A 24,134-nucleotide genomic window follows, 5' to 3' on the forward strand; every position below is an offset into this window, starting at 1 on the left:
TACCTGAGCATTTGACAAGAATTAAATAGAGCAGCTTTCCATCGTAAGGGATTTGAAATAAAGAACTATTTTTCTGCGCACTACGTTTTGCTGGCCCTTTGATCTTCAACGGGTTTTTAATTTTATGATTGTCTTTGTACCATTCAGCATGAAAATAACCAGATGTAGATACATTATTCTTCAGAAGAAATATCCGAATTTTTAGCGTAAATGTGTTGATAGGTATGATAAAGAGTTCCAGTATGTCCATAATATTAGCGAGTTTATTTGTAAGACTTAAAAATACACCAATCGGTTACAATTCTAAAGTCTTAAGCATGAAAGAGCTTATACTCGGCTTAGAGTAGTAAAAATGAAAATAATTGATCAGTTTAAAAATGACAAGACAGTGGTTTTTGTAGATCACACAAAAGCGATCACTCCAATCATACAGATTTTCAATACTTTCAAGTTGTTAGTTTTAATGCAAAGAAAATAAATATGAAACATCAAGCCCAATAAGGTTGCATTGAGACACCACAGAGTGTGGCAGGGCTTCTGTTTGTTTGCGTTTAGAAATGTTTTAACCGAGGCTCTCGACCGCAGTTGTAGTGATGCCTTTTCGGCCAGTATTGATGGTAGTCTTGAATTGCTCAGGCACGGCATACTCCATCTGTAAACACAAGGACAAAATTTTTAAAATAAAACTATTTGCAACTGGCAGATATCGTACATAGTCGCCCGATTGGTCAGGAATCATTATGTTCATTTCAGAAGACTTCGACGAGATGATTTCCACGTTTACAGACTGCTCGTTCAGGTACATTTGGCAGCCATCCGTCTTTTCCACTGTAACGGTGGGAACGGTGCCCAAAACCTGAGAAGAATTTGAATTGTTACTTAGCCAAAGGAGGTCCCCGATTTAAAACAAACCTGCATCTGCACAGACTGGCAGTTGACAAACTCAACTGACGAGACAAGCGAGTCAAAAACTACAGCAGACTTTTTGCACGAGTCCATCACCACGGAGTTGAGCTTTCCCTTGATGGTGAGCACGCAATCCTCGCATTTGAACATGTAGACCACGTTGTTCATCTCAACCTGATCGATGACCAAATCTTTGCGGCCCTTGTGGTATTCCTACACAAATACAAAACTTTTAAGAGACAGGACTCCAGTGCAGTATAAATATAATTTCAATGCAATTTAAAAAATAAGGTGTGCTTTAGATTACTGTCACAAAAACCAATAGAAATAACACCAAATTTGATGTCCTAAGTCATGGTTAAAAGTCGCTACTGTTTAATTTGATTAGTAGTTTTATAATTTAGTTTTGGAAATGACCTCAGGATTTTAGAATTTTGAAAATGTGTTTAACCGTTTTCCCGTTACATGAAGTGTAAACTATTGTGAAAGTTTCAGAGTGGTTTTCTCTGTTGTTTGCAATAGTTTCCACTTAAAACTTAAACAAACACATTCTTTTACTTTTTTAAATGTTTTTCAAAAGTCCACTCCAAGTTATAACAATCAATTTTGCACAAACTGAACACCGTTAGACTCTTCTCGACCTCTCCCGACCAGATGAAGGGTGTAGGGGTGCTTACCCCTACCCCTTTCAGCCCGGTCAGAATTTTAATAGCAAAAATTTTGGGCTTAGATATATTTTAGATTATCCAAATCATTATATCAATTATTGAAAGATAGTATTTGGAAGTGGAGCAACAATTTTTCGTGAACATATTCAAAATGGATTTTCTTGAACTTAAAGATCAAATTGTTTGTACTCACCACAATCCACTTTTTTCCTTCCTTGGCCATGAGCGGCGGTTTGGAGACTGGCGCACTCACAGCTTTGCCTCCAGATGAAGCACTTCCAGGGGGAGCCTTGAACGGAGCAGGTCCTGATCTGAGCGATGGGTTCTTATGAGTCTGCATGTCAGCAGTCACCTTCTTGAGTCCTTTATTAAATATACTTTAGAATCATTGTACAAAAAAAATTATATTCGGTTTACCACTGGTAATATCGGCGCCCTTATTAATCTCTGCAAAAAGTGCTGAGCGATCATTGCTGGCGTCTCCGTTGGACACGTTCAGCTGGCTCATGTCCAGGACTGGGGGAGGCGGAGGACAGCCAGGTGGCGGCGGTGGCGGAGCGCCACCAGTCGCCTGCTGCTTTCCAGCCCACACAAGTCCGGTGGTGTGGTGCTGCTTGATGAACTGCTGCAGCGCGGTCAGTGCTTGGACCCATCCATGCACCCAATCAACGTGCACTTTATCCCTACAATACCGGTGAGATGTTAAAATGGTGTGTCTAAATATTATCATAGAAATGCGTACTTTTCCTTCCACTCCTTAAGTACTCTGTTGGTGTAAAACTGGCCGGCGTCGTTCATCTCCTTCACATAAGGTCCAGGCGTCGGTGACTGTAGATATTAAAATAGCAACTCGCGTTTTGCTTGTATCACAAAATTTACTTACCACAGCAATCCAGCCGAGAGCGGGGATGCTCTCGGAGATGGCGCTCAAGTGGTTGAACAGCTTGGAAGCGCGGTTCTTCTCGCGGAACTGCTGGATGGCCGAGATCTGGTCAGACGTGGGTTTCAGCAGGGTCTGAAGCTGAGCTGCGGCAGGTGCAGCACTGGTGCTGGCCATCTCCAAGTATGCCCTCTGCACGCTGTAAAAATATATAATGAGCTTCATGTCAAGCACAATAATAAACTTAATAATTCCATTTTTTAATATATGAAGAAAAATGGACATCCCTTGTTGAAAGTTGTCATTTTATTCCTCCAACAAAGCAAGTTTGTGCCATGAATTTATTCCTTATTTTCTGTGTAGTTTTGACTGTATGAATTTATTATTTTTTTACTATTCCACGAAACAAGGCAACAGTTGACATCCAAAATTAGCAGGCATAAATAAAAAAAAACACGACTCTCAATAGGAATGGCCAATTCTCTCTTCTTCCTCTAGCATATTTTTTTTAGAATGAAGCTCACCTGAATGCCTTTCGCACCAGGTCGGCGTGAGTAGCCACATCCCCTCCGATTTTCGTCGAGGCATCAAAGTACGCGGCCAGTGGCCCTTGCAGGATTTCGTCAAAAGCCTGCACTGATGCACTCATTGCGCAGATTCCACCTGCAAACCAAAAGCATAGCCAAAATTAGTTGCAAATCATCGCGAGTCGAACAGGAAAACGACGAGTCAAGCAAATAAATCAAAATCACGGACAGAAAAGTCAGGGAAATTTCAAGGGCATTCAAGGGCAGTGCAAGGCTCACTCAAAACCAAACGAGGGGTGCACTCTGCCTTACGCGGGGGCGCCGTCGGGGCTAAAGGGGCGGGCTGGGGGCCCGGAGGCAGCATCGACTCGAGGCGGGTGGCAACAGCCTCCAGCCGGCCCACCAACGCCTCCAAAACGCCGGCATCGGCCATTTGCCAAAGCAAATTCCCAGAAAACTGAAGCGAGATAGAGTGCGTTTAAATCCAAAATTATGAGCGACGGTGTTTGGCGTTTTTAGTGCGATCCGCGCAAGAGGTTTCCCGCAGACTAATAATTGCCAGTTGCGCGCGGGACGAATTTAGCCTCTCTGCTGGAGGAACAAGACGCGAGAGTTCAGACATTTTTCTCAATCCGGCTACACCGGTTTCAGACTTCAGTCAGCTGGAGAAGTGGAAGCAAAATTCAAACTGCATCTTACAGTGCATCTCATTTTTTTAATTTATCACTGCCGCTTGGATCAAAGCCAAGAGGGGAATGCAGTCAGGAAATCAGAGGCTTCAATCCTAACTGGATATTTAGAATAATTTTGATAAATAGTTACTTTAGGTAGAAATTTTAAAATTAAACTTCAACAGAAAAAATGGAGGGTTCATTAAATGCAGGAAAATTGATAAATATAGTATCAACAAAACCGCAAATATTCTATATCTTAAAATTTTTCATATTTGGAAGAAATGTCGAACTACTGATATTTCATAGTTTTTCCTATGGGCTGATTGACACAATGAACTTATCAGAAGTGTTGCATGTTTTTGCCACACAATCAAAGTAGAGATAAAAGAGAAATAAACAAGACAATGAAGAGCATTTTGTAATGAGGACATTTTTATCAGATTAATTATCGCTTTGTGACAAATTGAAAGAGTAACCATCCTTAATATGGCATTTACATATTATATTATTCAACGAAAAATCCGATATTTAAAATCGCTTTAGGATATAATTACTGAAGTAAATAGCTGACAAAACAAATAATAAGTAGTGTTACTAACGTCGTTATATGAACTAGAGTGAACCCGTTTATTCAAGCCGATCGAGTTACCCTATGCTGCGACATGAAAAAAATTCACTTCTGCTTTTCGTATTATTGTTTCTGTAATTTGATAAAGCGTGAAACATAATAAAGTGCAAGCAGCGCAGTTGGTCGTGCCACGCCCAAACAGGAAAAAAGCCGGTTTCGGCCTCAAATCGCCGGAGCGGAAATTCCTCTCGACCGATAAACTCGGTGGCGAGATAAGCAGTCGCTCACCTTCCCTGAAGAAGCGGAGGCGGCTCTCGCGGAGGCGGTCGCGCGCCCCCGGCGACGGCTCCTCGACACTCTCTGTCTCTGCGGCGGCGGGTGCAGCCTCCGGAGGCGGCGAGGGCGGCGCCCTCTGCACAACGGGCGCGGGTGCCGGAACCGCCGCCGGGGGCGGCTCTTCGGCAGGGGGCTCCGGGGAGTCGGGGGCCTTCTTGGGGCGGCAGCACAACATCGCCTGCCCCCACGTGCGACGCCCCCAAGAGCTGCTCGCACTGAACCGGCAGCGCCGCCGCCACCGCAGCCGAGAACCGGTTTACCAAACAACCGCGGCGCACGAACCACCCCCGAAATGAGTCACCCCCTTCACAGAGAGCAACCCCCCTTCGCCATAATATTTTCGGCTGCCGGAATAAATGCGCTGCCGAGAGAGATCACGTCATGGCTAAAACTGCGCTGGGTGCTGCGAGATCAGAAATAATAATCGGCCTGCGGTGAAGTTTAACGGTAAACTTCGGTGCCGGATGCGCGCATGCTGGCTCGCTGCTTTTCAAGTTTATTTTTGCATTTAGTTTTCGATGGGCCAGTGCACAAATTACTAGCGTCAGAGCCGCCAGACGGAAATTTTGATAACCAAATATGCAAAATATTTATAGGATAAGAAAGAATCGCAGACACACCGGCCATCAAATAAAATAAATGTTATCCACTGTCGAAATTATCGCAAAAATATTTTTACGAAAGAAAATAACAAATTGCAATTATTGTTCATTAAACCATTATTAAACTATCTCAAGCTCCAGCAAATAATATTATGTTGATGAATTGTTTGCTTTTTATTTTTAAGTGATTAATTATGTTAATGGAATAAAATAAAACGCAATAAATTGCCTTGGCGTAATATTGCGTTATTTTTTTGCTAAGGCACCATCTGACTTCATATTAAAAATTTATGTACTTTAAATTTACTATCACGCGTGCACCATAGTGTTCACAATTCTCATTAATGCTCTCATCATGTATAAAAATTTAGCATTACTAAGTTAGCGCTTTCACAATAAATTTGACAAACGAATCCTCTTAAGTCTGATAGTTTTTTTTTTTTTTTGTAATGGTGTCTATCGCAGTTAAGAGAGTTTGAACTTTAAAGGAAATTTTTAAGAAACCCCATTTTTATTAATGCTAGAGGATGACTAATTAATTCTAGGCGATGACTCAAATTTCTAAACATTCTTCGCCTTTTTAAAACATAGAACAATTCAAATTCACGATAAATTTTAGAACGTGTAACACGGCCGGATCAATTATAGCCACTGGCAAAAAGCCATAATCTTGGCGTAATATTGTTCGCCACAATTATACACCACTGCTGGTGGCATGGTCCAGTTATTCAAAATAAATTAGGCTAAAAGCATTCATGTGTAGTACTTATAATTATATTTTAGGTTTCTGCTTTATACTCAAATATTTTTGCAGGCCAATATTCACAAGATAACAATATTTATGTAATAAAATTGCACGCCAGTTCCCATTTCCCACAGTCAATTATTGTGGTGTAAATAAGTATAAAAGAAGATTATTATTATTCTTTAAAACTATACCTGTCTAAATAACAGTAAATTTTGTTGGAAGCGGTTTTGTGGCACAAATCAAGTGGTTTGCTAACAGGAAATGAAAAGTTTCGAGATAAAACAATGTTTTAGAATGAATCACCCGGCCAAAGCGAAGGGTGTGCCGGCTTGGTAGATTTCCAGCCAAATTCAGCCCTGAGCATTAAGAAACTGTTCGAAAATGTTTGCTAATGCGTGATAAACGTCGAAAAATACTTAATGCAATTCAAAATGTTCAATTCTACTGCGAAAATATTAAGATTTCAGCTAAAATCGTACCTACCTTTCAACAGAGAGGCGAAACGTCTGTATCAGTGTGACAGCTGAATTGCTATCAATGGTGCCAACCTTGAAAAGTTGATCGTGGTGCGAGAATACATTTAAAAGGGTAGACATTGACAAATTGCAAAAATGCATATAACTGATATTATTTCGAAAACTTCTCTCAAAATAAAATTTATTAATTTAACATGTGAAAAGGAAATGATTAGGGATTGATTTAAGACATATTACTATTATCTCTGTAATTCATATAGTAATATAATTAAGGTGTGTTCCTTTACGTTAGTAAATAATGCTTTTATTTATGCTCCCATCATTGCAATACCAAAATAATCAACAATAATATGTTATGGTTAATCAAAGATGGGAATAATTTAATAAATAAATATTGTAAAAACAAAAACAACTAAAATGTTTTTCCTGTCATGTTGAAATCAGTGTAGAGGAACAGAAATTAAAATAAATAACAAGTTTTAGTAAAGAAAATTATAGCAATAATTATTATTTCATTACAATTTGAAATCGCACAAAGAATACACATGAGACACATCTGCGCGTGGTACACTTTACATAATAATTGAGGGTGCAAAGAGAAAACTAGAATCACTGGTTCCTTTGGTCCTGCTGTTGCTGCTGCTGCTGGTTGCCCCAGTTGAAGCCTCCTGGTCGCTCTTCTGGCAGCGGTGCATAGTCGGCATCTTCAGGGTGCGGATCCAGCAGGACTTTGAGCAGCTGCGGTGTGCGCAGGACCCTGAATCCACCCTCCTGCTGCGGGAAGACATCCTCAAGGAAGTAGTAGAGGTGGCCGACAGCCATGCCAATCAGGTCGACAGAGAACGCGTTGCCGAGCAGCACCGAGAAGCCCAGCAGCACCCACGGCAGATAGGGAGCCTGTGGGATTGAAATTTATTTTATTTTTTCTCTGATTATGTTCAGAGGAATCAGAACTAAAATATTTTGAGGTAAAAAAATTATAATAAATAACATTGGCACGATTGGTGGAATTATGGCTTACGTGGAAATTCAGCAGGCCGAAAAAGTTCATCTGAACGTAGGGATTTCTTCTCGACCAAACGTAAACAAGCATAATGGTGAACGCCTGGCCCAGGAACAGTAAATTCACGAAAAACGCACAACACTGAGAAAAGTTAATGATATAGCCCAAAATATACAATTTGAATGGGAAGCATACAATCATCCAGAAGCCGCCGAAGAGGAACATGACGACAAAATCAGCTGTTCGTCCTCGGAATGAACCTTCCTCCAACATCCGACAGTATCTGTACGTGAAGATCATGTTGAAGAAGAAATTGAATCCTATCGTTCCGAAGAACAAGAATGTCGTTACAAGTCTCCATAGCTGAAAATATGACACGAAGCTGATGAAATGAAATTATTACATCATTTTTCAAGCTCCATACCTGATATTGTTTGACTATGAGAATAGGGTTGAAATACAGTTGAAAGGGGGACACCAGATCCAATTGCTAAAAAAAGTAGAAACGCAAATTAAAAGTAGGAAATTTACAATCGTAAATCAATTCATTTTATCCAGCGCAGATCAAATTATGAAAACACACTATGTTAAGAGTTGTGTACAAATGTATGACATGTTGAATAACAAAAAATTACTGAATTCCAATTTGGATGAAGTTCATTCAGAGGTTTCCTCAATGGTCAGAGTGTTTTAGACAAACTAGGACGTGATTTCACGGAAGAGAACTGCTCTTCCAACGATGACTTTAGAGTTTTTCGTGTTTTTTATTTTAACGAAATCGAAAAAATGAATAGGGACTGCAGTTTTGAAACTTACAACAGCTATAGTGGTGACGACGCAGGCTGTGGTGTACGCCCTGGTGACAGGGGGCATCTGCAGGTACTCCTGCCTGAACGTCTGGTACGCCATACCGTCCTCACATACCCTCCCGGTGTCCAGAAACAGTCCGAAAACGTCACGACGTCAGTTCTCGGTCCGACTTCAAGCGGCCAGCTGACGACGCTGAAGTTTTCAATCCTCGACCAATAGCAGCGACTCAAAGTTGTGGAACGATCCTATTCGCCTCTGCCTTTGAGTTTGCCGGTAAAGCGCGAAAATCACAGGTGCGTTTAGATTGAAAATAATAATTAAAATAAGTGCATAACTCATTGTCAGACAACTTTCTAGTTATTTTTCATTTATTCGCACACTCTACATCAGGCATCTAAATTTGCGTTCAAAACTTTCAAAGCTTTGTTAAGCACTTACAATTATTAATTTATTTATTTTTGTGGCGAATTAAAATTTGCTGATTGAATATCATTTTCTTAATTAATTTGGTTTTACAATGGACGTTCCCATAAGCAATTAACAAGGAATGTAAGGCTAAAAAGTCGAAAAATTGCAAAAAATAATAATAATATCAAATCAGTACTCGTCCAGTACAGCAGCTGTTGCAGCATGGTAGGCCTCATTAAAATTAATAATATTTTTTATCATTCCTCTTTCAATTTTCTTTTGTACCCCCCCCCCCAACGCAAAAGGGTAATTTAAAATTCCTCAATAAATTATTAGAGATTTATTTTTTTTCACCACCATACATCAATTATTGTAATTTCTCACTGCAGAATAGTTTCAAAATAAATGGAAAATTTTAAGGTGTATTATGTAATTGGCAGCAGCAATTTCCTTTAACCTTCGACACATTAAGGGTAGTTTTTTTAATTTTTGTCCAATTGTTGAAAGATTTTGCTAATGCATACTCGAATTTGCATTTCATTTTGAGACACTAACTAGAGCCCCGGGAACAGTGGTCGTTCATTCCTTAAACACCCTGTGCTTAATAAATGGCAATCACCGCTGCCACTGCGAAATTTTTCAATAATAATGAATGCAAGTTAAAACCACCACAATCAATCGTGAGTCTTGAGAAAAAAATGATTAATAATATTTTATTTAAATTTGATTTAAATGGTGCTCTTGATACTTCAATATATTCATGAAAACCCTAATATGTGACATATATTTCGGCTTTAGGCTGACAAAAAAAGTATGGAACGGTTAGAACATCCATCTCGCCGTATGGTATTGACTTCAAATTGTAAACGCCAACACCAAAAGGACCCCGAAAACCTTTGGGCAAGTAATAGACGGTGCTTTCGTATTTCACCAGTAAATCGTCATCGGATAACAGTGGGTCGACAGTATCATGATTGCTGCACCACTTCTCTTCATCATTCAGCGAATATGTCTCATCAAAGAAATTATCATTTTCTAATCCTTAAATTATGGTCGAAATGTATCAATGAAATAATTTAATCTATTAAACAAGTAAGTATTGATTACTTTACCTCCCATCCAATCGGCCAGGGCCGATATTTCCACTTGGTACCGAACAACTGGCAAGTGCATATCCAGAGAGCAACAATATTTAAAAGCATCTGCGAATTTCTGTTGAAATATTTTAATAACAACGTTGCTTTTATTGATTTAGTGTTTCATTTACATGCGCGCCTCTTTCAGATTTATACCATGATTCTCTTGCGTAAGTCACAGCTGAACCTCCTTCAGCAGCTTTTTAATTGTGAGAATTAAATTGAATTATTAATTAAAATATCTAATGTATATGAAACTGACTCATTCCTTCTTTGAAAAACGTTGCTCTTCGCGAAGTCTATATAAATGCGAGTGTTGCACATAAAAAATATTTCCAATTTGTCAATATAATCATTACATTCAACCTGCATTCGGACTCCAGATTATTTTTACAAATACGACCAACGGGTACCGGAATCTGAAATATGTGACAAATATCAAGTGGTGGTTGAATATATAAAGTCGTTACTTTTTCGTCAACTGGTGCATCATCCTCTTTTTGCACAGCAATCACCCTTCTAAATACATCAGGTGCCTTCTCTTTCACGCATTTGTACAAGTTGTACGCGTTCTGGCACTCATCAGCCGTTGGAACTTAAGAAATATTTAAATAGTTAGAGGTGTTCGACTTCCCACCATTATAATTATAAATACTTCAACATATCTGTCCTAACCTTGCTCAGATTTGCATTTGATGACAGCATTTGTTCCCTTATCAAAGTTTAAACTTGCGTCATATTTTCTAATAAGGCGAAACACATTTCCCTCTCGCAGTGTTCCATTTACAAGCTGTTTTTTTATATAAACTTTTTATATCTTATAAAATTCAATTGTTTGTAGCAACCATTCCTAAATTGTCCCCGAGGCATTTCAAATAACACTAAATTGTATTATTATTAAATAAGATATTGGTTATGCAAATTCATTTTGTTTCTCAAACCTTCATCGGATCTGTGTAATCGTTAGAACTGTAGAGTTTATTTACTTCATCTGTAAGCAAATTAAAAAATTTAAAAGAAATTGAGATATATATAATTCAAAAAAAGAAGAAGCAAACCATCGCTAAGACCGATCAGGGAAATGCATTCCTTTTGCACAGCTTCAACTGTAATGCCAGACTGACGCACCTTTAAAGATTAAATTTGCTTGTTTAGTGAGCAACCACCGACATGATTTCAATTTCACCTCGCAAATGTATCGCTTTTTGGCCTTGCACATCGCTGTCTGCAGAGTAGTCATAGCTGAGTAGCCGCTTGTTTTCACCGTCACGCAATGTCCCCTCTTACTGTTTGGTTCACCGGCGGCCCAATTGATTTCGTGCTTGAGGAACGCTCTGTCCACGGAACACCATCGGTAATTGCCTTCGCAGTCCAAATCAGTGCCGGATGTCCAAAACTCGCCACTGATGCCACTGAAGTCTCTCGTGAGTTTGGCCAGACACTTGCGCTTGGCTGTAGTTTTGATGGAGAGGAGCTTCATACCGAGTGCACAACATCTTTCGCGAGCGTCGTAATATGTTTCCTGTATAAAAAGCAAGTAAGATTATATTCATATTTTCCTTAATGTTTTTTAAATTAATTGAAGCGGTAGTAAATTTTTGTAATTAATGCAAATTAAGTGATGCCTTTTTAATAATTCAAGAAATATTTATAGCATAAAACGTAATAAAGTTTATTTCATGCAGGAAAATAAAACTCTTTAAGAATAGCCGCACTGTACTCACATATTGTTTTGAAAACATAAAGTATCTGCCACATTTCGACGCCCATATACTGTTACTATATCTGTCTAAAACTCATCGATGAAAAACACAAATCAGATTGTCTCTTACTTCATAGTGTACCTTTTAATATATTTTCCCCTTTTGAGTTGAATTTCGAAAGCACTTCCTGGTCAAGTATCGGTACATGAGTCTTCAGCAAATGAAATAGTTGTATAAAATTTACGTTTCTCTTGCACTGATGGTTGCTGTTGCATTTCTTCGTGCATCGAGGGTTTCCCACCTAATATTGAAAAAAATATATGAAAACAATTCATAATCAGTCTTCTCACAAGATATATTGCCAGTATATTTTAAGAATTAAAGCGCAACACGTTTTAATTATATCGAAACTTTTCTTAGACTGCGCTTATCATGAAATAAATAAGCGATATAAATATAATTTTATTGATTTTTGCTAAAATTATGAAAGGAAATTAAATAGACTAATAAAATGATACTTGACAAACCATCATATCCATAGGCTTGACGTCCATTGATTCGCAGGCTAAAAAGACAGGCGTATTTTGAGAGGTCTCATTGCTGTCACACGAGACGCTGATAAAGGAGGTCCTCGTTTGATCGCCGGTCACCATTGCAACGCAGTGGAAGTCGTCTTCCCCTTGACTCCTTTGCAGGTCTGTTTCGTAGTCCATTGGTTCAGGACTATCTTTGTTGCACCACGACCACATGTCGTTCAGCTCGTGTTTGAAGCCACCAGTCCAATAAATTACTTCTGGTTTGTCTCCTAAATACGGAAATATTTATTGTGACCAACACCGTTTGAGGAAAAAATTACTGGTCATAGTGCTAAATGTTTCCTTTATTTGTGGAAAAATCACAGGCTGCATTCCAATTGAACAACATGTTCTCCAGTTGTCTGCCCAGGATAATTGCTGAGTTTTAAACTTAAATTTTGATCAGCTCTTTATATTATTATTTCTCCACTTGCCATCTCTCCCAGTAAAAATGTCTTGTCTTTGATCATCGCATACGTTCCGTAGTTGTTGGGGTCTTTAATGAAATGAGGTAAACATTTTCGGTGGTTTAGTATTTCCCTAACATACTCAGAAGTGCTCCATCACTGCCGAAAAGGGATAGCTGAAAATATCGGACGAAATTTATTGCAGATTTTTTTGATATTAGAAACATATACACTAAAAACTCGAGCAACAAGAAATTACTATAATTTTTTTACGTTTTTAAAACAAGCGTCGTAGCAATCAATTCCCTAAATATACATATTTATTTATAAACTAGTAAAATATTTAATTAATTGTTTCATACGGCTTCAATATCAGGAGCGCTCTCTACAATGTCTTTTCAAACAGATAATTATTAAATACATGTTATTATCCTTGTTATCAATATTGCTACTTTAACGGGGGGTGTTCTATTAAATTTGAAAAGAAATTGATAAAATAAAATTATAAATTAATTTAGAACTTCATCAGGTGTAAAGTCTTCAATTATGGTTTGATTGATCAATGCGAGTTATAGAGAAATATCGCACCGTCAAGTGCCGATTTTGCTTTGGGCTGAGGTCTCTTCTTTGTCACTTTGATGATTTTAGCAGTTGTGCTGGTTTTCTTTCTCTCTCTACCTTTGGGAACCGGTGTTGTCTTTTGTTTGATAACTTTCCCAGCGTTATTTAGCTTTCCAGATTTGCCATTCGACTGTCCCTTTTTTTCTGCCCCCTTATTGACCTTATTACTTGCATCAGTGAGAGTGATGGTCTGCAAAATTTATTTATTAACAGTAAAGAGAAAACGTCAAAATTGATTAAATGCTATTGAGTGCATAGCATAGGTGTGCTCTCATTTATTAGATATTATATATGAATGCAAATTTCATTTTAATAGGGTTTAAAGTGCATTAATAAATTAAATTTTGTTCAATGAAAATAGTAATTTCTTATTTGTTAAGACGAAATAATAAAAGAGTAGGATTAAAAAATCTGGCCAAAACCATGAGAAAGGTTTTTATGAATAAACGTCAGAATTTTTAAGGATTTGATTTTGAAAGCAATAAACTGACTAGCCTCTTCATACCACTATAATGAGGATCAAGCATGAGGATACGACGCTGGGAGGTCTCATGTCCACGCAAGAACTGATCTGACCAAAGCAGTCGAAGTTGCCAGCAAATTCCTTCTATCGCATCTCTAGTGTTAAACAAGTAAAAAAGAGATATCACAGGATGTTGAAACGTGCACGCGTAGAACACGGGATTCAAGGCCCAAACTGAAATGTTTTACAGGAAATCACCAGTCCCGTACCATATCCTATCATTTCTGATGAAACTTGTCAGCCATTTGCAACGTTTCAACTTGATTTCCACAACACTCAGCAATAGTTTAAATTGATGAAATTTTTAACAGAAACTTGCAATATAGCCTGCCGTAAATGATTTCCAAATATCGAAAATAAATTTAGAATTATTACAATATGTTAAATGAATTTATTTATCTATTCAAATCATAAAAATAAAACTATAGTTTCAAACAGAATAAAACTTTCAATGCGGAGATGAGCATTTCAAAGACATTTTAAACTGCTTAGCTCCTGCTCCAAGACTTTTCTTGATTGCCTGTTTCTTCATTATTGGGTTGTTATACCACTCGCACTGGACACCCGGTCTGCGGCACAGTATTCCACTCCTTAAAGGCGTTTTATGACGCGGTGTTTCCTAACTAACAATAAAGAGTACCTCTCCGATTTCGCTCATTTCGCATTCTTTTACAAATGACAAAAACTGGAAAGTCGAGCAATGAAAAAAGTATGTTTAGATTTATAGGGTAAACAAATTATCACAAACAAAAAGTTAAACCATTCCCAAATTATTGTTTATTCAAACACAAACCAATAAATTTCCTATATTTCAATTGATTACATTTCACCAGGCTGGCAGTAAATGAAAGGAACTGTGGTCCTGTCCATCAGTGAGTACGATACAGAACGCAGTTTGTACATCGAGTACACGGCACCCTGTCGAGACATCAGAAAGCTGCTCTCTTTGTCCAATTTAAAGCTGTTATCAGACATGCGTTCATCGAGGATAACATCATTGGTGCACCATTTTTCTTGGTTCGTGTTCGGATCCGTGTATGTCTCATCAAAGAAATTGTCGAAATTCTTTCCTATTGCGTTTAAAATTTAAAGGATCATTGCTGTTTTAATTGATTTATGTATATCCTACCATCCATAAAGTCGTAAATAGTTTTGAATTCATCGTACGTTCTGGCATTAGGTAGGTGCATGCCCAGGGCGCAGCAATAGATATATGCAGCAGCAAAGGTCTGGGGATAGTGTGACAATAATCAAATATGAAAAGAAAAGTAAATTTCATTACGTAATTTCCACTCTTGGATTTGTACCATGTTGTAGAAGAATTGATTGCCAGAGATGCTCCTTCATTGGCTTTTATGAATGATTGACGTGTTATTAAAATTTTGTACAAAATGATTTCACTCTGATTGACTCACTCGCTCCAGTCTTGTCGAATAACGCTTTGACTGTAGTCTATGGCAATAAATTTTTAAATAAAATGCACATATATTTAAGTGAGAAATCAATACATTCAACGTGCACTTCAAGTTCATGTTGTTGTAACAAGTTCGTGGTGCTGTAAAATCAATAGGAGAATTGTTCTAAAATGTATCAGATTAGAGTTTGAACAGATATGAGAAATGTTGCTCTTTACATCCTCAGATGTGACTTCTTTGTACACGACCATTTTGCCAAACACAACAGGTGCCTCTTCTTTCCCGCACTTGTACATGTTGTACGCGCTCTGGCACTCATCACCATTGGGATCTTAAAAATCATCTTTACGTCTGAAATTCATGAATATCAATATATAAATTCACCTGATTTGGCTTTGCACTCATCAATTGCTTTGTAACCCTTGTCCATGTCAGCTTGCTGGTTAGATTTTTCCATAAGACGCATCACATTTCCTGCTTGCAGTGTTCCATTTATAAGCTATATATTTAATTACTCGTTTTTCATATTTATTTTGAGGTGTAACATGTAAAAAACAACCATTCCTAAATTGTCTCCAAGGCATTTCAAGTAACACTGTATATAAATAGGATTTTGTTTAGCAAAATTTAAATTTATGATAATTTGTCTTAACCTTCATCGTGTAGGTGTAATTATTTGTATTGTTGAGACCATCAACTTCCTCTATAAGAGTAATAGAATTAAATTTGCTTAGCTTGAAAATTTTGACATATACGAGGGCTTAGACCCATAAGGGCAATACACTCCTTCTGCACAGCTTCAACTGTGGTTCCAGACTGACGCACCTTAAATTATAAAATTATGATCGACCTGAAATCGCAACGTAACATTTATCTTACTTCGCAAATGTATCTCTTTTTTGCGGTACACTCTGATGTCTGCAGAGTAGTCGAAGTCGCTTGGCCGGTTGTTTTTGTAGTCACGCAATGCCCTCTGTTGCTGTTTGGTTCTCCAGCGGCCCAATTAATCTCGTGCTTGAGGAACGCTCTGTCCACGGAACACCAGCGGTAATTGCCTTCGCAGTCCATGTCCGTGCCAGATGTCCAAAACTCGCCAGAGATATCATTGTAGTCTCTCGTGAGTTTGGCCAGACACTTGCGCTTGGCTGCAGTTTTGATGGAGAGCAGCTCCATGCCAAGTGCGCAACACTTTTGACGGGCCTCGTCAAATGTTGCCTGCGACGTGATTTCAAGTTGTATTTAAAATTTTATATTCTTATTTCTTTAACATCATGAATGTCAACAACTCGTTTAATTAAATAGTGAAGTTTTAAAGAAATCAAAGATAACTTAATTTTGTCGAAAAAAGAAAAGATAAATACTTTGAATGGGTGGAAAGGAAAGAAGAAAATTTGCCACAAGGACGAGGTTATAATATTGGAGCAAAAAATAAGTAACTTTGAGAAGCACAGTCCAGTCGGCGTTGCTGCAAAATTAGGAAATAACAGGATATCAACCCAATTTTTCAAATAGGCAAACAATAGAGCCGCGTCAATTCCCAGATTCATAAAATAACTTTAATTATTAGGATTTAATTTCTGTCCTGCTTAACAAAACGGTTAAAATAATGGAAAGCTTTAAGCTGTTTTATGAATGTTATAATAGCATGCTGTTCAATGGTACTCACTGTTCCGTTCGAAAAAAGAAAATATCTGCCACATTTAGACACCCATCTGCCATAAGTATATCTCTCTAAGGAAGCAAAATATTAAATTTAATGCACAGTAAGCTCAAATATTATAATATACTTTCTAAAACCAGCTCGCCGCTCGATTTGAATTTGAATAAAGTTTCCTAATGAAACAAATGCCAATGAACAAAGAGCTTTTAAAATAATCTAATTTTTTACATTTCTTTTGCACTGGCGGTTGTTGTTGCATCTCGCAGTACATTTAGGATTTGCTATCTAAAAATAAAATTAAATAAAGTGTTGCAATGCTGCACGTTTTGCATTAGAGCTTTTTTAATGCAGCACTAACCACCAGATCATTGGTTGTTTTATCGATCGATTCGCACGCTAAATTAAGCGGCTCCGAGTCTTTGGTCTGGGTGATGTTGCAAAAAACATTGGTCAAAGTAGTACTTATTCCAGCGCCAGCAGTCATGATGATGCAGTTGAGGTCGTTATTATCTCCGTTGCTGCTCACGTCTGTCATAAGGTCGTTGTCGATGGGCTCAGGACTGTCTTTTGTGCACCATGACCACATGTTATTAAGCTCGTGTTTGAAGCCACCAGTCCAGAATTTCACTTCTGGATTGTTCTCTAAATTTTCTCGTTGATTGCAATTCATAAAATCATACACTTAATTACGTGTGTTGGCGGTAAAATCGGTCACTTCCTTTGACTCTGCGAAAATCACTGGCTGCATGCCGATCGCGCAACAAGTCATCCAGTTTTCTCTCCAGCTCATAGGCTGATGTTTGAATGACAGTTTTATAGTTTATTGTATAAGAAAAACTCGAGCGTATTTTCGACTTGCCATTATTCCTAGCAAATATGTCTTGCCTCCGAACTCTATAAACGTTCCATACTGGTCCTTATCTGAAATAATAAAGCATTCACCTTTTGGCCTGCTCCTTCATGACCAACCCACCCTTAACAGACCCACTGGCGGTCAAAAAAGTCGACTAAAAACAAGATTTTAAATTTTAAACGGAAAAATATGTTTTAAATAAATAACTAAACATTAATGAAAATAATTTACATTAGGGTAGCAGGCATCATAGCAATCGGATCCCTAAAAGTGCAAAATTTAAACGATCCAACTGACGCATGACACAAGATATATCTTACAGCCTCAATATCAGGAGCATTTTCTGCAATACATGAAAAATATAAAGAATTTAATAACTTCCTTGACTATAACTTAAAAGTGATTATTGTTCGAATTGTTTAAAGCCGGTTTTTAAAAACCCGGGCGAAAAACATTGGTGCCCAAGTGGCCGCAGAGGAGTTTGTGGGCAATGTGGGCCCAAGGTTGCAATCATTTCGGATTCACGCACCGAGGTCTTTCATTGAAACGCCAGACATTTGTCCCTAAGGCCGCTGGAAAGATATGCGAAAACTAGCAAGTAGCGAGTTAGCGCCGGTGCTCCTGCTGCTCCCAGCCCAAATAAAAAGAGCTCGCTTCACACCAAGCATTTAATTCATCTGACAAATACTCAAATATCTCCTATTGCCTTGGCTGTATATGTACATATAATGTTACATAAAAAATATTACCAAAAATATTTTCTGTCAGTGCGATCGGCAAAAGGATCACAAAATCCAAAAATTAAAATTAAACATATCGAACAAAACGAGCTCAGAGTTGTAAGAAAATAGTTTAAAATTGGATTCGTCGTGGTGGCGCATTGCTCAACAAACACACAAGTAGTGTCAATTGTTACATTGCTGCTTGCCCTTTTCTTACAAGAAGGAAATTCGCTTTTGGTTGTTGAGCTATGAGCCATTTTTTCGCCACCACGACGGAATCTACATATTTTAGATATGAAATAATATTTCCCTACCGTCAAATACTGTTGTCATTGCTGATGCTGTGCTCATTCTTCGCCTTTTTGTTGTTGGTTTGGTGGTGGTTTTTTTTCGTCTTTTGGTAGTTGGCTTCTTTGTTGTGCGCTTGTTAGAAGCTTTTGCAACGCCGTTCACATTATTAAGCTTTGCAGCGGTGTTCACACTTTTCGCGTTGCCATTTTTCTGGACCCTTTTGGTGTTTGGTTTTTGGTTAGTCTTCTTCTGAGCATCGACCAAAGTGATTGTCTACAAATTTCGAACCATTTTTAAGAATACTTTGAACTCTGTATATAGCTCAAAATTGATCAATTTAAAAAGATCCGCACTCTGCTATTATAAATACCTTTTGTCTTATATATGAGATAAAATACATCCAATAATGTTACCAGATATGTATTTTTAACACATTTTATTCACGAATTGGACAGTTTTGTTCTTAAACTATTTTCCGAAACCGAAATACTAACACAATTTCAGAGTTGGGAAGGAATTCTACAATTCTACAAACAAATTTTGAATTGAGCTTGGCTCCATTAAGACGCTTTATGGAGTGATTGTGTTGGTTTTATACTATTTTAACTGTTCCTTGCAAACGAAATTTTTACCCATTTAATATTAAATTTTGAGGAAGTATAAAGCAAATTATTTCGCAAGGTTAACTAAAACGAAAATAATTGTGCTTTAAGGTCTAAATCAATTTTTTCCCTGGTGAATGAAAATCTTCGAAATATAACATTGAACTTGTTTAAGATTCTAAAACAGCCGGAATGATTTGTGTAGATAAATCTTAAATTTAACCTTCAATCGACCATTTTTACGTTTTTTCGATTTCTTTAGCGATTGGCCTCCGAAAACGGTTTTGGATGTTGTTTAGTAGCTCGAAATTCATAAAACTGAGTGATCCACATACTCATTGTCTAAAAGTGAATCAGCCAAAGAAAAAAGTCGACCGTCGTAAATTCTTAGTAATTAAAGTAACTTATGAACAAAATCTTTTAATAAGAATTGAAATTCCGGACCCTCGAAATGACAAAACGTCATCTTTATTGCTCTTCAAAAGTTTCAACTTCTTTTGACAAAATCAACGAGTTTATAATGGGCGGAGGATAAAATTCCGTATAAAAGACCAATGTGCGCCTGATCCTCTATCCATATCCAATATTTTTTCCAACGCTTCAAGCAGAATTACGGGATTATCCCGAATATCCTCTGTAAAACACATATTTAACTTCTATAAAATTTTTTTCCACCTAATGAGCATATTGTTGAGCTTTTTTTTAATTCGGTTTTCAAAAATTAAAATTTACATATATTATGTGCAAGTTTTTAGCATAAATTTAATATTTATTAACGCACATCTTTCTCTTTTTTTAAAATTTGATCGATTTTGGATTGAATACTCAGCAAGAGCTGCTGATTTTCCCTATTTTACGAACGTGGCTCGTGATTTGATGCCGTGTCCTTGGGGAATCTGGTAAATAGAACGCCAACATGGTGTGTATTGTATGTTTCTAATCAAGCTCAAAAGCTGACCCTTCAGCAAACTTCAGCTATTAATTAAAAACAAGTGAAACTGTAAGTTTATCACTGAAACATTTATCAACAGATTTCATGATAATTGAAACGATGAAGCACACTTCGCTTTGCAGTCATGAAAGGCAAGCGTTTATAGATACAATAATCTAGAAAAATTCATATCATTGTATTACTTACCACAATAATGAGAGTTATGCAAAAGATGAAGAGGCTGAGCCACTTCATGTCAATGCATAAATTATTTGGTCGAGAACCACTACAAAATCTGTCACTAAACGGCCAAACGGAAGTACAAGCTAGCACACGCAGTGGTAAAAAGCATGATGAAACAAAGACCGTATGTATGACGTAGATCCGTTCGATCAATTCAGGAAACCAGCAGCCTTTGTGGGAAACAGTACCTTCAGAGGCAGCCATTTTCGTTTCATTTTGCATAAATAAAAATTCAGCAGGTTTACTTTTTGTTCTGCATCGAGGGAAACTTTTAGTAAAATGAACCAAAAGACCAAATAAATAAATGTTCTCATGATAAAAATTAATTTATGGAATCATTCGGGTGTCGTGTAAACTTATTTACAACTTTTTTACTACAACCTTATCAGAATCTTGGCTATCTGCGTTTCTTTAATGAATAATATTCTAAAAGGGGCTTAAATCACTTTAATAAATGCTGCGTGAGATTTTGTTTACAAAAATAATATAAATCAATACAACCACGCGGCAGCTTCAAAGTGTATCGTTAAAATTAGGCACCAACCAAAAAATTATAGAAATTACTGTTGATCTTCTTTCGTCCAATTTTCAGGAGGAATATATTATTTTGATTTGTATGACCAGGTACTGAAAGGATTCAACAGACTTTTGGCTTGAGACAGTCACTCGCGCTCACTGTTTGTGTGTTTAAGAGAGGACATACCCATTCAAATATGAAGTCTTTTTGTTTATGGTCAATTTTAAGAATATGAACTATGAAAGTTAGCTGTGCTAAATTTACTGAGTTTTATGTGTTGAAACAACCCATGACACCAAGCTTTGATGCACGCGAAACATTTAGCCAAGGTGTTGAGTAGTGCAGATGACTAACATCATATTATTTAATATTTTGACATGGAATTTAATTCTCACATTTGTTTCTCAAATTTAAAATTTAATAAAAGGACAAAAGTTGTGCTTTCATTAAAATCAACGAGGAATAAGCCTAATTTAAAATTTATGGTATCCATGGTACCTAGAAAATTACATCAGCTTTAATTTCGTGTGCGATTTTCTATTAGATGGAAAGAAAATTTGGTATAAAATATTGTACTTGTGAATGAAAAATTATATAGAATTAATAGAGTTAAAATATTTAACACACAGGCATATTTAATATTAATTTTCGCGCTATCCGCTTTTAATAATTTTCGGCCATTTGCATGTTGCACATTTCAATATTTCAAACAATTCCTGCTCATTTCTGCTATTTCAGCTGCCGGCGTCATCGTGAACACGAAGCTTGTTTAATGTGCAAGTAGTGTGAAGAAGAAGTAGTACATAGTGTCACTGTCGCTTTTCCCGCTGCTCCCCCTTCTAGGAATATTTGAAATTGGCGCGGGTTTTACTATCGCTGTGAGCGACCAGTGGCGTCGGGGTTTGGCCCCGGCCTTGCGTGACTTGTAAGTTTTTGTTGTGGCCATCAGCCGTCATTATTTGCTGAAAACATGGAGGAGATGAGTGTCACCGTTTCCGAAAAAGTGAGCTTTTTCTATTAGAATCAGTATATATTCGCTCAATTTTGTTGCACGAGAACCAGTGGTGCGACTAGATCAATTTTCAAACCAGGGAAAATTATTTTTAATTTGCTACATATTATTCTTCAGTGTTAATAGATATTAATTTTTCCTCTTCAACGAACCTTCTCGTCAATGTCTGGTTGTAATTTAAATTCTTTTTCCAGGAGGAATTTAATACCGATTTTAAACCAACGCCTCTGACAACCCTGACCTCTTATGATGATTTGGACAACGAGGATCTTTACACGAAATATAAGGTATAGATACGACCGTACCAGACCGTACTAGAAAACAATAATATCATACAATAATAATACCCCATTGATTTTCACTTCACGTTGAGTGGAATATTAATTTTCAAAACATTGATTTAATCCGATTTATGCAATGTAGAAGCTGCAAATGCAACTTGAATTCCTTGCTGTCCAAGAGGAATATATTAAAGATGAGCAGAGGAATTTGAAGAATGAATACCTGCACGCCCAGGAGGAAGTCAAGCGCATCCAGAGTGTGCCCCTGGTCATTGGTCAGTTCCTGGAGGCAGTTGACCAGAACACTGGCATTGTAGGAAGTACTACGGGTAAGAATACAACGCTAGTAATCCATAGCAATTTGAATTTAACAATAATTAAACATCTTTTAAAGGCTCGAATTACTATGTAAGAATTTTGTCCACCATCGACCGAGAGTTGCTGAAGCCCTCAGCCAGCGTTGCTCTGCACAAACACAGCAATGCACTCGTGGATGTACTTCCTCCTGAGGCTGATTCCTCCATTTCCATGCTTCAAGCAGGTGAGCAACGCAACTAAATGTTAATTATTTTTATATTTAAAAAAATCCATAGGAATATCAATACGTTTAATTTTTTCATCTCAATAAATTATAGTTAATTTAGATTTTGTAGTTTTAGTTTTGAAACTTGAGTTTGACGCTAATTTAATATTATTTCTAGATGAAAAGCCAGACATCCAATACGCAGACATCGGAGGCATGGACATGCAGAAGCAGGAAATTAGGGAGGCTGTGGAGTTGCCCTTGACTCACTTTGAGCTCTACAAGCAGATCGGCATCGACCCTCCGAGAGGAGTTCTGATGTACGGCCCCCCTGGCTGCGGCAAGACTATGCTGGCCAAGGCAGTCGCCCACCACACGACAGCTGCTTTCATCCGAGTGGTTGGCTCCGAGTTTGTGCAGAAATACTTGGGTGAAGGACCTCGCATGGTCCGCGACGTCTTCAGGTTGGCAAAGGAAAACTCGCCCGCGATCATCTTCATTGATGAAATTGACGCGATCGCAACCAAGAGGTTTGACGCCCAGACCGGCGCCGACAGAGAGGTGCAGCGAATTTTGCTGGAACTGCTCAACCAAATGGACGGCTTCGACCAGACCACCAACGTCAAGGTAATAATCTAAATCCAATCTGGATTGATTTTTTTCTATAAAATCTGTTCCAGGTCATCATGGCAACTAACCGAGCCGACACCCTCGACCCTGCTCTTCTCCGCCCTGGTAGGCTGGACAGGAAAATCGAGTTCCCCCTTCCCGACAGACGGCAGAAGCGTCTAATTTTCTCCACCATTACGAGCAAGATGAACCTGAGTGATGAAGTAGACCTTGAAGACTATGTGGCGCGACCTGATCACATCTCAGGCGCTGATATCAATGCTATTTGCCAAGAGGTGCGATCTCTACATTTTCCTTCAAGTAGAATATTTATATTTAAACATGGGTTATTTTCCAGGCTGGCATGCATGCTGTCCGAGAAAATCGATATATTGTTCTGCCTAAAGATTTTGAAAAGGGCTACAAGAATAACATCAAGAAGGATGAGTCTGAGCATGAGTTCTACAAATAAGTTTTTTCCCGCAAGTATTTGTCCTAATAAATCTAAAAATTGCTTTGGTTAAATTGTGTTTTTCATTAAATGATATAACAATATAAAATTATTCAGCTGAAGTTTACATTCATGGTTGCAAGTTCATAAATTCTTTAAATTACTTGTACTGTAAATTAGAAAAATGAGCCATTAACAAATTTCCTCGCTCAAGGCCAAAATCTAAAGAATATTTCTTAAAATAAAAAATGACCAATCAATCGATTCGTCATGTCAAGTTAAGTCTACCTATAAAATATCACAATTGAATGAAACATGGCTTCAATTTTCAATTTGAATCATTTCACATGATGAAATCCATAAGGATTTTTTAACTTCAGTGCGCCATAATTCGCTAACTCCATCAAATCAAACACTCTAACTCTTAACTCGTTGGACACTACACGGTTAGGC

At 37.7% G+C, this 24,134-nt stretch overlaps 5 protein-coding genes across 9 annotated transcripts; 1 reads left to right on the plus strand and 4 right to left on the minus strand.

Moving 5' to 3' along the window:
• Positions 1-245: 245 nt before the first annotated feature.
• On the minus strand, positions 246-6,443 carry capt (adenylyl cyclase-associated protein 1). Of its 5 annotated transcripts, XM_065488374.1 has the most exons (10): positions 4,512-4,635; positions 3,261-3,438; positions 2,979-3,117; positions 2,458-2,653; positions 2,317-2,402; positions 1,992-2,257; positions 1,768-1,937; positions 913-1,119; positions 713-856; positions 246-652 (listed from the first exon to the last, which is right to left on the minus strand). In XM_065488374.1, exons 2-10 carry the CDS (start codon positions 3,412-3,414, stop codon positions 563-565), a joined length of 1,452 nt encoding a protein of 483 aa, XP_065344446.1. In that variant the 5' UTR covers positions 3,415-3,438; positions 4,512-4,635; the 3' UTR covers positions 246-562. The 5 variants fall into 5 exon arrangements, with proteins under 5 accessions (XP_065344446.1, XP_065344449.1, XP_065344448.1 ...); XM_065488377.1 differs by lacking the exons at positions 3,261-3,438; positions 4,512-4,635 and adding an exon at positions 6,393-6,443; XM_065488376.1 differs by lacking the exons at positions 3,261-3,438; positions 4,512-4,635 and adding an exon at positions 6,213-6,288.
• Positions 6,444-6,862: 419 nt separating this feature from the next.
• On the minus strand, positions 6,863-8,413 carry Der-2 (Derlin-2). The gene is made up of 5 exons (XM_065488379.1): positions 8,205-8,413; positions 7,813-7,878; positions 7,584-7,751; positions 7,407-7,529; positions 6,863-7,282 (listed from the first exon to the last, which is right to left on the minus strand). Exons 1-5 carry the CDS (start codon positions 8,295-8,297, stop codon positions 6,995-6,997), a joined length of 738 nt encoding a protein of 245 aa, XP_065344451.1. The 5' UTR covers positions 8,298-8,413; the 3' UTR covers positions 6,863-6,994.
• Positions 8,414-8,975: 562 nt separating this feature from the next.
• Positions 8,976-13,732, minus strand: LOC135944149 (uncharacterized). Its single transcript, XM_065490929.1, has 22 exons — positions 13,554-13,732; positions 13,016-13,238; positions 12,790-12,821; positions 12,701-12,733; positions 12,570-12,603; positions 12,455-12,516; positions 12,302-12,398; positions 11,973-12,250; positions 11,690-11,746; positions 11,587-11,632; positions 11,467-11,531; positions 10,929-11,264; positions 10,801-10,870; positions 10,684-10,733; positions 10,588-10,623; positions 10,418-10,532; positions 10,213-10,337; positions 10,102-10,161; positions 10,005-10,041; positions 9,874-9,941; positions 9,719-9,818; positions 8,976-9,647 (listed from the first exon to the last, which is right to left on the minus strand). The coding sequence occupies exons 1-22, from the start codon at positions 13,599-13,601 to the stop codon at positions 9,376-9,378; spliced, it is 2,244 nt and encodes a 747-aa protein (XP_065347001.1). The 5' UTR covers positions 13,602-13,732; the 3' UTR covers positions 8,976-9,375.
• A 593-nt stretch (positions 13,733-14,325) lies between these two features.
• Positions 14,326-20,389, minus strand: LOC135943983 (uncharacterized). The gene is made up of 22 exons (XM_065490654.1): positions 20,253-20,389; positions 18,536-18,785; positions 17,820-17,842; positions 17,731-17,763; positions 17,620-17,653; positions 17,506-17,567; positions 17,337-17,439; positions 17,005-17,288; positions 16,875-16,931; positions 16,774-16,819; positions 16,653-16,717; positions 15,866-16,201; positions 15,742-15,811; positions 15,640-15,689; positions 15,546-15,581; positions 15,371-15,485; positions 15,205-15,317; positions 15,080-15,151; positions 14,987-15,023; positions 14,854-14,921; positions 14,701-14,800; positions 14,326-14,641 (listed from the first exon to the last, which is right to left on the minus strand). Exons 1-22 carry the CDS (start codon positions 20,298-20,300, stop codon positions 14,391-14,393), a joined length of 2,253 nt encoding a protein of 750 aa, XP_065346726.1. The 5' UTR covers positions 20,301-20,389; the 3' UTR covers positions 14,326-14,390.
• Positions 20,390-21,678: 1,289 nt separating this feature from the next.
• Positions 21,679-23,755, plus strand: LOC135943443 (26S proteasome regulatory subunit 6B). The gene is made up of 7 exons (XM_065489975.1): positions 21,679-21,808; positions 22,012-22,104; positions 22,241-22,427; positions 22,493-22,639; positions 22,800-23,248; positions 23,302-23,526; positions 23,589-23,755. The coding sequence occupies exons 1-7, from the start codon at positions 21,776-21,778 to the stop codon at positions 23,700-23,702; spliced, it is 1,248 nt and encodes a 415-aa protein (XP_065346047.1). The 5' UTR covers positions 21,679-21,775; the 3' UTR covers positions 23,703-23,755.
• The last annotated feature ends 379 nt before the right edge of the window (positions 23,756-24,134 follow it).

This window comes from Cloeon dipterum, chromosome 4 (genome assembly GCF_949628265.1).
Source record: "Cloeon dipterum chromosome 4, ieCloDipt1.1, whole genome shotgun sequence".
In the NCBI taxonomy this organism is placed as follows: Eukaryota; Metazoa; Arthropoda; class Insecta; order Ephemeroptera; family Baetidae; genus Cloeon; species Cloeon dipterum.

Bases quoted from the DNA above. Each gene is read 5' to 3' on its own strand.
- capt (XM_065488373.1), bottom strand. From the start codon at position 4,734: ATGTTGTGCTGCCGCCCCAAGAAGGCCCCCGACTCCCCGGAGCCCCCT. The intron at 3,118-4,511 runs GTGAGCGACTGC...TTTGGTTTGCAG, and splicing joins CCTCCGCTTCTTCAGGGAAG to GTGGAATCTGCGCAATGAGT. The intron at 1,938-1,991 runs GTAAACCGAATA...TATTTAATAAAG, and splicing joins GGGCGCCGATATTACCAGTG to GACTCAAGAAGGTGACTGCT.
- Der-2 (XM_065488379.1), bottom strand. From the start codon at position 8,297: ATGGCGTACCAGACGTTCAGGCAGGAGTACCTGCAGATGCCCCCTGTC. The intron at 7,879-8,204 runs GTAAGTTTCAAA...TACTTTTTTTAG, and splicing joins TCGTCACCACTATAGCTGTT to CAATTGGATCTGGTGTCCCC. The intron at 7,283-7,406 runs GTAAGCCATAAT...TCAATCCCACAG, and splicing joins TCGGCCTGCTGAATTTCCAC to GCTCCCTATCTGCCGTGGGT.
- LOC135944149 (XM_065490929.1), bottom strand. From the start codon at position 13,601: ATGAGACCTCCCAGCGTCGTATCCTCATGCTTGATCCTCATTATAGTG. The intron at 10,734-10,800 runs GTTTGCTTCTTC...ATTTGCTTACAG, and splicing joins CCTGATCGGTCTTAGCGATG to ATGAAGTAAATAAACTCTAC. The intron at 10,162-10,212 runs GTAACGACTTTA...CACATATTTCAG, and splicing joins ATGCACCAGTTGACGAAAAA to ATTCCGGTACCCGTTGGTCG.
- LOC135943983 (XM_065490654.1), bottom strand. From the start codon at position 20,300: ATGAAGTGGCTCAGCCTCTTCATCTTTTGCATAACTCTCATTATTGTG. The intron at 18,786-20,252 runs GTAAGTAATACA...CGAAATTTGTAG, and splicing joins GCATAACTCTCATTATTGTG to ACAATCACTTTGGTCGATGC. The intron at 15,486-15,545 runs GTTGTTTTTTAC...TTAAATATATAG, and splicing joins TTGGAGACAATTTAGGAATG to CTTATAAATGGAACACTGCA.
- LOC135943443 (XM_065489975.1), top strand. From the start codon at position 21,776: ATGGAGGAGATGAGTGTCACCGTTTCCGAAAAA. The intron at 22,428-22,492 runs GTAAGAATACAA...CATCTTTTAAAG, and splicing joins CATTGTAGGAAGTACTACGG to GCTCGAATTACTATGTAAGA. The intron at 23,527-23,588 runs GTGCGATCTCTA...GTTATTTTCCAG, and splicing joins TCAATGCTATTTGCCAAGAG to GCTGGCATGCATGCTGTCCG.